Source organism: Petaurus breviceps, unplaced genomic scaffold (assembly GCF_028583685.1).
Source record: "Petaurus breviceps papuanus isolate PSGF00001 unplaced genomic scaffold, PetGlider_PUasm1.0 38, whole genome shotgun sequence".
NCBI lineage: Eukaryota > Metazoa > Chordata > Mammalia > Diprotodontia > Petauridae > Petaurus > Petaurus breviceps.
The window spans coordinates 77,897,218-77,910,367 of record NW_027186304.1 but is presented as its reverse complement, the minus strand read 5'-3'; the positions used below and the strand labels follow the sequence as shown (position 1 = coordinate 77,910,367).

At 38.7% G+C, this 13,150-nt stretch overlaps 1 protein-coding gene across 1 annotated transcript in view; it reads left to right on the top strand.

Annotated features, from left to right (window-relative positions):
• Positions 1–6,420: 6,420 nt before the first annotated feature.
• The window catches only part of PPP1R42 (protein phosphatase 1 regulatory subunit 42), a 32,479-nt gene continuing 25,749 nt past the window's right edge, over positions 6,421–13,150 (top strand). Inside the window, exons 1-2 of the mRNA XM_069099546.1 lie at positions 6,421–6,637; positions 8,857–9,023. Coding sequence (XP_068955647.1) covers positions 6,509–6,637; positions 8,857–9,023 — 296 coding nt within the window. The 5' untranslated portion in view covers positions 6,421–6,508. The remainder of the gene's footprint in view (positions 6,638–8,856; positions 9,024–13,150) is intronic.

Below are 13,150 nucleotides of genomic sequence, written 5' to 3'. Positions count from 1 at the left end.
GCCTCAGTGAACTTGCCCAAGGTCCCATGGCTGGGAAATGTCATTTGAATCAATGCCTTTTTGACTTCAGGTCCTCTTTTTATGCCATGCTTCCTCTTACTAAGAGGTAGGAAATTTATTATCTGTTCATCAAGGCAAAAGGTTTATCGTGTCAATTTTACAAAAGAAGTTGTTTCAATAGATGGTTTTTTTTTTTTTTCCAGACAGGGACTCTTAAGGAAACTGAATGGTGAGAATTCTTTTGTTTTCAGTGAGAGTATTTGGTATATATCACTACTTCAACTTCTAGGCTTTTGCCTGGGAAAATAAATTTTTGTTGAAATAGGACATGAAACTAATCCTATAAAGTCTGATTAAAAAAATTATTTGTTTTGAAATTACATAAATAAATACACACTTGTGTATACAGATATAGATACATAAAAAATAGCACCAAATTCTGTAAAGCCAAGCACAAGCAGCTTTCCAGAGGACTGCTGCTGTGAATAGCTTTTCAAGGTTCTGATTACACAGTATAGTGAACTCCCTATTTATTCAGTAACAAATCAGAGCAAAACATTCACAGGAAATCAAAATACAGCATTCACCATGTCACAACTTCACACTGAAATGGCCACAGTTTTCACCAAAGTGGTCACATAGTTTTTAACAAAAGTACATTCATTTAGTAACTCAGTCATTTAGTACCTCCTTAATCCAGTCACAAAGTACAAAGGTCAAAGTCCTCTACCCACAGGGTGCAATCAGGTTACAATTTCATCAGTCACTACTCAGTACCCATGGAGAGGTCTTTTCATCTTGACTCGAGGCAGGCTTTCAGCTTCCATGCTTCCTCCTGCCCAAATCTAACCAACTGCCACCTGAGTTCAAAGGCAGACACCTCCCAGTTCCTTGTCGAACTCTCCATGCAATTCCTGTTCCACATTGGAGCTCAGTGTCTAGTCTGCCTCAAGTTCTTCACAGTTTCTGTTTCTGGGAAGAGAAAACTTAACAGAGCCACAACAATATCTACACACATCAAGCTTAGCAGAATTACAACAATATTCACAAACATGGTCAGCACTATCATCTCAATTTACTTTCTGCCTGTGAAATCAACATAGACCCAAAACAGACAAAAGTACTGACACCACAGTCATGCTTCCTCTGGCAGCTCCGGCTGGCTCTTAGAAGTCCTCGGCAGCTCCAGCTGGTTCTCAGAAGCTCTCAGCAGGAGTTTGGCTGGCTCTCAGAAGAAGCTCAGCCACCACAAGTTCTTTTCTCAAAATCAAAATAACTATCCAGCTCTGTTTTTAAAATCAAAATCACTTTATCCAGCCTCCCACACGGCTTGCTCCAAGAAATTCTGTCTCAATTCTCATTTCTCAGTTTTTCAATTCTCAATTTTCTCAATTCTCAGTTCAGTCTTCAGTCCAGCAGTAGCAGCTTCTCTGCCTTTCCTTATATTAGCTCCTCTCTGTTCAGTCCCTTAATGTTACGTCAGCAATAGGGGTTCATACCTTCTGTTTCTTTACAGAGGCTTCATTTGAAACTAATTTCTAAGTACTTGTTAGCTTTGCAATACAAAGGGATCTTCAAATTTCATTACTATTACAACCTCTTAGAGTTGTTGTAAGGATAAAACTTTTATCTACACATATACATAATTTTGTGTGTGTATAAGTTTTATCCTTACAACCACTCTAGTAGGTTAGTACTATTATTCTCATTTTACAGATATGGAAACAAGCTGACAGAGGTTGAGGGACCTGCCCCAGTTCATACAGATAGTATCTGAAGTCACATTTGAACTCAAGTCTTTCTGACTGTAGGACTGCTGCTTCATACACTGCACCACTTAGCTTTCCCCACATATATATATATATACATATATATATAATATTTTAAGGTTTGCAAAGCTCTTTTCACATGCCTACATGGCATGTAATATACAAGTATTATCCTTATTTTACAAGAGAAAAATAAAGTTCAGACTTTACATGGTCACCAGCTACTAAGCACGCCAGCATCAGGTTTTACCTATATCTTAGGACTTCAGTCTTGTACTGTTTCTAGTAGACCACACTGCTTCTCAGTTTGATACTTAATCAATGTGTGTTGGATTCAGATTGAATTGAAGTGAATAGAATTTAAATTCCCCCCAGTTAAGGAAACTCTGACACTTCAATATACAAAGAACAAGAAACAGGATTATATAAGAAAGTGGATTTTTATTATGTAGAGTTCTTTTTAGCATATATTAATTTTAACAAGACTAGTAAAATTGTTGCATCCTCTTCAGCACTTCTCTTTGTTTTTTCCTGTATATGTTTTTTTTAATATGTTGTTGATGATTTTTATGGTCTAATAATCAAAACTACTACTGTACCCAACAGGTTATTAGGGCAGTGTTCCTTTTCCCTCAGCAGTCGGGGCTCCAACTTTGGACCCAGGCATTCAGCCTGACAACCTAGAAGGAGGTATACCCCTTTTCTCATATTTTTGGTTTCTCATGTTCCCACTAAGCCACGCAAACCCCTCAGCACCCTGAAGATTTAATTAAAGCTTATGGGGCACATAGTGGCTCTGGGTTTACTTTCCAAACCCACACTCCAATGAATAGGTTGGGTTCCTAGAGCAAGGTTACTTGAAATTCTTTCTGTTCAGTCACACCTTTTGTATACATACTACTTCTAGCTCACCAGACAATTAAAAGGCTTTTTTCATCACCACGCCACAGTTAGTCAATAGGATGATACCTGTACAGACTCTATCTAGAAGCCAGCCCATTAAGTCTCCCCAACTCCCCAATCTAAGTTTCTACCACTTAGAACATGCTGCTCATACTCCAAGGGCTCATGTCTAGAGGGAAAAGAGTAAAAAAGTATTCATTGCATAATAGAAATCAAATATGGGACAGGTTCTTACTTCCAACACACAAAAGAAATGCTTAACATAAAAGGTTCTTACAAGCACCCACAGAAAGACTTAAGGAACTCAGAACTTAATAACTGCTGTTACATTCCCTTAAGTAACATTACTTTGGGGACCCAACATGTTAGTTGCTATAGTCATTATGGCTAAGTAAGCCTTTTGCTAATTACTGAATAACCTAAAAGTATCTCATTTTGTTTTAGTATTGAACCTATAGTTTTTTCCAGGTGATTGTCCTCAGTCAGACCTATCCTAGAACCACAGGGTTAGATTTGTTATTTCAAAATGTAAACCCTTCAGCAGTGAGTACAGGTCCCTGGAGTCCCTAGAACTTACCAAAAGAAGTCTATTCCCTCCCTACCCTCATTAAAGAAACCCCTTATAACAAAAATGTATAATCAAGCAAGACAAATCAATATACTGGTCATGTTTGAAATTATGTCTTATTCTGCACCTCTAGTCCAAAAATTCCATGCCAAAAGTTGGAAGGCTATCATCAGTCTTCTGAAATCACAAAATAGATCACTACTTTCAGCAGAGTTCTTAAGTCTTTCAAAATTGTTTTCTTTTACATTATTGTGGTCTTTATTGAAATTGCTCTGTGTTCTTTTCATTCTCCAGACTGAATGAGTTCTCTAAGATTTATCTACTAAATTGTACACAGAAGGCCATTATTACTATTGAGTTACCACATAGGGCATATCACAAATGTAAGCCCTCAGTTCAAATGTTCATATGGATTTGTGATCGCATTGATAAGAAAATTCCCTCCAATGATGAGTGTCCCTGCCTGGCCGCCTGTCCATACCCCTTGAGACTCTTGTCCATATCCTCCCATGTTTACTCATGAAACAAAGACCTCGGGGATGCTAGCTCCAATACCCATTAATTTGCTCAGGTGGGACCTCCAGCAAAGACCTTTAAATTCCGTGGGCCTCCCTTTACTCATCCGTACAACGAGTTTCCGAGGTCCAAACCCCAAGATTTACTGCGAGGAAAGCGCTTCGAAAGCCTTACTATTATATCTCGTGCGTTCACGACCCCGAGGGGCGAGCGGGGAAGCCTGGACAGAAAATGAGGGGGCTGCTTACAGAACTCTCCCGGCTGCCGGCTTACACAGCCGCCGACGAGACCGCAGGATCCAGATGCTCGCAGGAGATCGAGTCGGAAGGCCAAAAGACTCCACGCACTGCGATACCGCCCCGCCTCCGCTAGGAGTCAGCACCCGCTGGTTAGCGTCCCGTCGCCATGGCAACGCGCAGGGCCCTGCGTCTGTGGCGAGCCGTGGTAGCCTTGGAGCTCTGTCGTGGAAAGGACAAACAATCACCAAGAAATCCGGGAAGCGCCGGAGCTCTTGGCTGCTTCCTGGCCTACGGCGGAAGAAGAGTCTTCGAGGAATCTTTCGGCGTGGCGGAGAAGAGAAGCCTCCCTTGAGAGGGAGCCTTCCGGTGAGGGACGCTAGAAGACTTGGTCTTTAGAGACTTTTGAAGCCGCCGAGGGGGGCGGTCGCGGGGGAGGGGCGTGGGGGCCCGAGACGGGTGGGGGGACTGTGGGGATATGGAGGAGGAGGGGGCGCCTATGAAAGGGGAGTCGGTCACCTGCGCATCCTCACCGACGGGCGAGCCTCGAAGAGTTCAAAGTGAAAGACCCCCGGAGGGCAGGGAGATGCCCGGGTTGTCTCCCTGCCGACCTTCCCTCTTCTCCCCAGGCCCTGAACCCCAGGAGACTGGTGGGGGTGACCCGGAAAGAGCCACGAGACCCGGCTCCAAGTCCAGGCGGTTCTCCTCACCAGCTCTCTTAACTTGGACCCGCTCCGGGCCTCAGTTTCCTAATCTGTAAAGTGAGGGGGGTGGACTCGGTGATCTGTATGCCACTAGCATAATCCTTACCATGAAAGACTACAAATTGTGCCCTGCTAACATGAAACGTCATCATATAGCCATTAATAAATTCTTCCTGTTAGAAATAAAGCCATTCCATATTTTGCTGTACAAAAGGCTTCACAAGCAGACACCAGATATCTTTACTAAGGTTCAAACAAAATTTGTCGTAAAAATCCTCATAGGTCTATGATGGGGATTTTGTTATTTGGAAGGATTTGCTCATAATTGTACCAAAGTGGGGTTAAATTTCACATTCTGAATATCCTAATGATGTGGATGATATTTAGGCAGGTTTAGTAAACAGCAGATATATACATAGATGCATACATATATAATGTTTCTAGGGTATGGTTGTAAAGTGCCTATTTTCTATTCTGAACTGTCTTATGCTGTTTATTCAACTTTGAGTTTCATTGTAGAATACACCCAAAACTGAGGTCACAAGCTGACCTGTACAAATTCAGGATTTCAGCTGTTGAAGGTTCCAGCTGCATATGTTTCTCCTGTAAACATGGCCTGGAACATTACTCAACTGTAACCTGTATATTTTGTTACAGTTTTAATAAGAATGTTATAAAACACTTAAGGAAATCTTACAGAAATGTCATTACCCAAATAGACATTCTTCTTGGGTGGTTGATAGCAATTAGTTATCTTAAAAGTTAATGCACATATGGATAGTCTATCTAAAAACATATTTCATCATTAGCTTTTCTGTATTAAGCAGACTTTAAATGTTCCAAGTTGAAACAGTGAATACAAGAATACATACTGCTTACCACACACTTTCATACTTTGAAAAATACATGATTTCTTTGATGTGTGCACCTTACATAGCAAATATGTTAAATAAAGGTACCAGAGATTTAATGAAAAGATTATTAGATTAAGTGTTAGAAGCCCTGGGCTCAGCCATACCACTCAGAAATTAGTCGGATGATAAAGGTCACCTGATCTACACCACCACCACCCCCCCTCATTTTTATATTTTATTGAAACTAAGGCCTGGAGAGATGAAGTAACTTAAGGTTAAGGAATAAGTAGCAGCTATAGATTTTGATCTCCATGTACTTTGATTTCAGATCCAACACACTTTCCAGGATGTCTTTAATTAGTTGTGTGACTTTAGGCAAATCATTTCTGTGACATTGTTATACTTAATAGCTAAGTTACTTAACTCAGCTGGTATATTGTGAGACTCAAGTGAGATAATGTGTGTTAAATTGTTTTACTAACTGTGAAGCAACATATAAAAGTAGTTGGGTTATTCTAGTCCCTCTTATTGGAAAAAAAATGTGACAAAATATCTTATCTAAATTAACTTTTTTGGGCCTCATTTTTCTCAAGCCAAAAAAAAAAAAAGATGGAACTTGACCCAGATACATATTTTTAAAGATCCCATTCACCACACTAGAATAAAACAAATATTCTCATATTACATTAGATGATTCAAGCAGGAGAAAAATCAGATTTTAAAAATGGTATCTTTTTGGTTTTTTCCTGAACAGTATAAGTACTGCCATGTAAGTTTTGTTGAAGGAAATATCAAAGAGTAAGTAAACATTAATTTTCCTAAGATTGCTTCATATAAATATCACACTAATATTTTTTTCTTTAAGTTTTAGGAGACCAGTCATAAGAAAAATTGCGATTGTTTTTTGAGATGATGCCAAATTAATTTTACCTTGGAGTTAAACTTTACTGAGGAAATTATGGTTCGACTCACACTGGATCTAGTTGCCAGGAGTGCCAACCAAAAGAACAGAAAAGAGGAGAATATTACACAGTACTTGAAGAAAATAACTCACTTAAATTTTTCAAACAGAAACATAGATATAATTGTAAGAATTCTTATTTTTTACATAAAGCAAAATTTTTTCTTTTGATGTAATTTCTAATGTAGGATTTAGGAACTGATGCTATAGGATACATTTTTTTCAGTTACTATATCTTCATAAATAAGCTTACTTATTTATACTGTTGTTTTTGAAATGGTAAAACATTTAATTGGTACAGAAATTAAAACTAAAGCAATGAATACAAAAACATCTGCATTTCTGACTAAGCATAGTATAGTGTCCCTTTATTCTCCCCCACACACACAAAAGTAGGTTGGGATACCCCTAAGCTTTTTAATGAAATAGTAAAGGCATGAACCCAGACTCTCTGTAGTCAAACTGTACTATAGGATGGGAACCAATGGCTAAAGACTTCAGTAGAGGGCCTCTTCTAGTATCATCTGCTATCCTATGTTCATTATTTTCATCAGTTGCATGTCTCAGTGAACATCCTGGTCTGACGTAACTCATGTATTTTTCATTCCAGTTCCCATTTGTCAGGTTTACATAGTTAGGATATCTTGCCCATGGCTTTGTTCCAACAGAGTTGTGATAGTGGTGGTGACTTTTATTCCTCTCTGTCTCAATCTGGAAAATCTTCCCCTGGATGTGGTCTCACTTTTTCCCTAAAAGACAAAAAAAGCAAGCCCCTTTCATTACTGGTAATAAATCCCCTTCTCTACTCCCTTTTCACAACGACCTAACCCCCCCCCAACTGTGCAGCAAGCTTCTTCCTTGTTTTGGGGGCCACAATCAGCACCTGCATAAAAGCCTAGTATAGGAAAGGAGCTGGTTCTGGAAGCAGGGAACCTAGAAGTATTACATACTCTGAGTTCTTACCTTTGTGACCCCTGGAAAAGCCATTTAAGTCTCATATTTATAATTAAGGAATTGAACTTGATGGCTTCTTGAGGTCACTTCTACTTCTAATCTTACAAATCAAGTTCAGAGAATCATGGATTTGGGGGGTATCCAGTTTCGAAGGTCAAATTAGACAAGAGTCCACAATCCTGCAAAGACTTGAGTTTGATACTAAGGTGCTTTTTTATTTTTTTTTTAACTTTCTCCTCTTATATTTCTCATCTTGTGTGGCCAATCCTGAGCCTACAATTTCATAATCTGCAAGTATAGAGATCTACAGAGTATTCCTGACAGGTGAGGAGCTGGGATCTCCTGTACTTTCTTAAAATAACTGGAAGAGAAAAGCTATCCTCTTTTCCCCACCCTTAATGAATAAAAAGTGGCAACATTATTCCAGTTAGCAGTTGATTTTTTTTATATCTTCAGTTTACTCTGAGCTCAGAATCTTCCTTGTCTCATTAAAATAGTTATTACACTCACTGACATAAAACAATTATGTTTTTTTTCCCCTCAGAATAGGGTTTATGCTTCAAGTGCAAAGTGCAGCAGATGACTGGGGGTACAAAAGGAGAGTCTCACACTGTAAAACCTTTCAAATTTACTACTAGTTAAAAGAAGCAAAAAAAAATAATTTAGGAGAATGGGAAGTTAATGTTGGGCTTTGACCCATCTGCCCCTTTTGTACCCTCTCCTCTTCCTGCCTACCCAGACACCCAATGCCCTCACGGTGCCTCACACAGATATGTCATCCACCAATGTCCTCTTCTTTTTTTTTTTTTTTTTTTTTTTTCTTTATCGAAAGCAATTGGGGTTAAGTGGCTTGCCCAAGGTCACATGGCTAGTTTTTGTGTTAAGTGTCTGAGGCTGGATTTGAACTCAGGACCTCCTGACTCCAGGCCCGGTGCTCTATTCAATGTACCACTGTGCCACACCCCAAATGCCCTCTTCTCCCAAATTTCAATTTCCATTCTTATTAACTTTCCCTCCCCTCCAAAACTGCCATTCCTTCTCCTATGGAGCGCTCAAGAGAAGGGTGAACTGAAATAGTTCATAGCAGACTCCAGAATAACCAGAACTTGTATGTCAGGGGGTAGTGTTGGCACCGGGAAAATCTAGCTTAGCATATTTAAGCTTAATGGTAGTGTTTCAAAATGTTATAGTCTGTAAAACTAACTCTTGAATGTGCTACTTGATGAAAGATATGAAAGAACTCTTTAAAATACTCTACTTTTAAAAGTACCTCAAAGTACTTTAAATCTCTAAAGTAAGTCAGTAAAGTACTTTTTAAAAATTAAGTAAAGAACTTTTTAATAAAGTTAATGTTGATCAGGAAAAATCTGTAAATTTTTTTTCTTTTTTAGGATGACCTCTCCCTATGCAAAAATCTCAGTGTTTTATATTTGTATGATAACAACATTAGCCAAATTGATAATTTGAGTTTTGCAACAAATCTAACACACCTGTATCTACAGAACAACTGCATATCATGTATAGAGAACCTCAAAGCGTTGAGGAAACTTGAGAAATTGTAAGTGCTAATTTTTTTCTATTACTGAAAAATTTCTATTTTTACATGTATAATGACTTGAAACAGTCAAAAGAACTTACTGAAGACTTAAACATACTTCTACAGAGTAATATTTGCCAATGGGAAAGTCAAGTAAATATATAGAGATAATTTTCATTTTATAATACTATCCATTGCCATGATTCCAGTTTAATTTAAAAGTAAACAGCATGTAATAACAATGATTTTCCTTTGTGGCTCCCAAGTAGCTCACATTATTTATAGGGTTCTACAGCCTGCCCATTAGAGGCAACTTGGTATAAGGGATAGGGGGCAAGCCTTGGAGACCTAGCTTCAAATTCTGCTTCTCATCTAACTGTGTGACCCTAGCCAATTCACTTAACCTCCCAGTTCTCTAAACATCTTCCTAAAACTATAAGTTTTGTTCCTCTCCGTTTCAGTGGGTGAAAAAAATCTTCCTCTCGGTGTTTTCTTATGTTGCCCCTAAAAGGCAAAAAAGCAAACTCCCTTAGTTACCTAGTAATAAGCCTGTACCCAGGAATTCTCTATACTAATGAAATAACAGGTCCACTCCGTATTCCTATTCCTGTCTACAGTCTTCAAAGCACTTTACCTCTATTATCTCATTCAACTTTATGAGGTGGGTACTATTATTCCCATTTTATACAGACAAAGAAAAACTAAAGCCCAAAAGGGTAGTGTGATTTGCTGAAGGTCATCTAGTCAGTAAGTGCTGATGTAAGAGCTTGAACCCTGCCTGGTCTTTCTAGCTCCCAAGTCCATGACACTGTCCCATATGTCCATCCTACCGCCTTTATGAATCTGCCTCATTGCACTAGAGCTAGCTTACTTAAGTGATGAGAAACTCTGCAAGCATGATTTTACATCAAAGAAGGTACAAATCCTCTTCTAATGCCTCTTTGTGACGTGGAGGCAATCCTGGGTACTGGAAACCATTGGAATATCACCTTTAGCAGGTTTTAGCATGCACTGGCCATGGAGTCAAAAAGACCTGAATTGAAATCCAACCTCAGACACTTTCTAGCTGTGTGATCCTGGGCGAGCCACTTAACCCTGTTTGCCTCAGTTTCCTGAGCTGGAAAAGGAAATAGCAAACCACTCCAGTAACTTTAACAAGAAAAATCCCAAAGGGGGTCATTTAAGTGTTGGACATGACTGACTGACTAAACAACATTATGTGTTAGTCACTGTGCTAATTGCTGGTGATACAAAGAATGGCAAAACGAAATCCCTGAAGGAGCTTACAGTCTAATGGGGGAAATGACATCCTTACACTGATGTGCAAGCATGTTATATTCAGGATAAATTGTAATTAATCCCTCCAATAAGAGGTGAAGGCTCTAGAATTAAGAGGCATCAGGAAAAGCTTCTTACATATGATTCCTAGATTATAGAGTATGTGGAAAGTCCTGTGTGGGGTCTTTCTGCTTCTGCAGTGACATCATCAAAGGGGGACCAGAAGAGGCAGCCAGGTGGTGCAGTGAATAAGAGCGCCGGCCCCAGAGTTGGGAGACCCAGGATTGGTTCCGGCCTCAGATACTTAACACTCACACAAAATAACTGGCCATGTAACCTTGAGCAAATTACTTAACCCCAATTGCTTTAAAAAAAAAGGGGGGGGGGGACCAGAAGATACCAAGATGGCTTTTAAGTTATCAGTAAACATTAAGATGTTGTTTGAGGGGAGGAGCCCACACCTGTGATTAAGATTCCAAAACATCTATAAGCAATGCCTCCAACACCCCCCCCAAAAAATACCAACACAGCTTGCACACAAATTTAACTAGAATTCTTAGAAGAGAGAAATTGAAGGAGTTTAAAATGTTTTTATAAATACAGTACTAGAGAAAAAACTATGGAAGAAAAGATATGAAAGGGAATTAACATCTTAGCACATGAGATATAAAACCTTGCCCAAGTAGCAAACTTCATAAAAATTAAAATAAACCAAAGGGAAGCTAATGACTCCATGAGACAACAAATATCAAAGCAAAATCAAGACTGGAAAAAAAAAGCAGAAAAAAAAGTAATATAATAAAGGTTTAACAAAAACAACTGACCTTGAAAAGAGAAGAAAAATCTAAAGAATTAGTAGACCATATGAAAACCATGCCCAAAAACAGTGCCTCAACATCTGTATCAAGAAATTGAGGTGGGGGGGTGGGGACTGTCCAGATCTCTTAGAACTAGAGGGCAAAGTGGAAATAGAAATAATTCACCAGTCACCTCCTGAAAGAAAATGCCTAGGAACATTATAGCCAAAATTTATGATTTTTCAAGTGAAAGAAAAATATTTCAAGCATCTATAAAGAAAGGATTCAAGTATCCAAGAGCCACATGATTTAGACTCACATAATTAAGCAACTACCACTATTAAGGAGATGAGAACTTAGAATACACTGTTCCAGAAGGGGAAAGGGAAGGGGAAAAGCATTTTTATAATGCCTACAATGTACCAGTACTGTATTAAGTGCTTTACAATTGTCTCATTTGATCCTCACAGCAATCCTGTTATGTAGGTGCAATTATTATCTATTTTACAGTTGAGGAAACTGAGGCAGACAAAGTTACTTGCCTTCGGGAAGATAGCTACTATCAGAGGCTGCATTTGTACTTAAGTCTTCCTGACTCTAGGCCAAGTGCTCTATCCACTGAAACACCTAAGTCAAAAGTTAGGGGCTTATAAGCCAAGAACTAACTCACCCAGAAAAACTGAGTATAATTGTACAGGGGGAAATGGATTTTTAATAAAGTAGAGAATTTCTAAGCATTCCTAATGAATAAAGACCAAAGCTACACAGAACTTTATAGTTAAAACACAGGAGTTAAGAGAAATATATGAAGGTAAACATGAGTAAACAATCATAATGGACTAAACAAGGGTTCAAATGTGGGAAAATGATATGTGTCCTCTTTAAACCCAATTATCATCAGAGGTTAGAGACTATAATTAGGCTAGGTCTGGAAGTGGTTCTGTTATGGCTTGATTATCTTAAGGGGGAAAATATCAAGAGGGAAAGATGAATACATTGAGGCAGAGACTGGGGAGGGCTGAGGAAGGGAAAGACAGGTGAGGGAAATTTATTTCACATAACCAGGGTGAGCTAGTAGACATCTATACAAACAAGGATGGAAGGGGGATGTTGACACTTGAACCTCCCCATCATTTGAACTGGTCATAGAAGGAAAGAAGACACACATAGACACACAAACAAACTCACACAGACTTAACTAGAAAAATACATTTCACTCAACAGGGAATGGGGAATTGCAGGGAGGGCAGATTAATGGAGGGATTATTCCTAAGAAAAAACTAAGGATGTACAAATACAGCCTTTTTGAGGTGGTAAAGAATGGGAATCTTAGGGGTGCTAATTGAGAAATAGCAGAGCAAGTTATGAGAGACAGACAGGTAGAGAGATAGATACTATTATGTAAGAAATGGTGAAGGGGATGATTCAAAGAAACATGAGAAGAATGAAGTGTATGAAATGCTGCAGAGTGAAGTCAGCACCAGGAGAACAATTTATGTGACCACAAAATTAGAGACTAAGAGTTTTGAAGAATTAGGGACTCTAATCAACGTAATTACAAACCATGATTCCAGATAGAGAGGTGAAGAATTCAAGAGTGCAGAGTAAGTCATTTTTATTTTGATATAGCCAATGTGAACATTTATTTTGCTTGACTATACATTTTGTAACAGATTTTTTTCTTTCATTCTCATTGGGGAAGAGGATTGAAGATGAAGGTGGCAATTAGAGTGAGAGGGAGAGAAGGTGATTTTTTGCCAACTGAAATAATGATTTAAAAAAATAAAAAGTCTAGCCTAAGATGAGATCTCATAGAATAACTAACTGGTAATAAAGGCTGGTGTTTTCAGCTACCATCCGTTAGACTTTTAGCATTTCTTAATATGAAGCACTGAGTCAGAGAGTATTAAAGTTAAGGCAAAGCTGGGTGTAGAATCCCATGCTTCTGGCACTCATTCTGGAGTTATCCACAATGTTAAACGTGTGGAATTTCTTTTTTTTTTTTTAAGCAATTGGGGTTAAGTAACTTGCTCAAGGTTACATGGCCAGTTATTTCTGGGTGTGGTGCTGAGT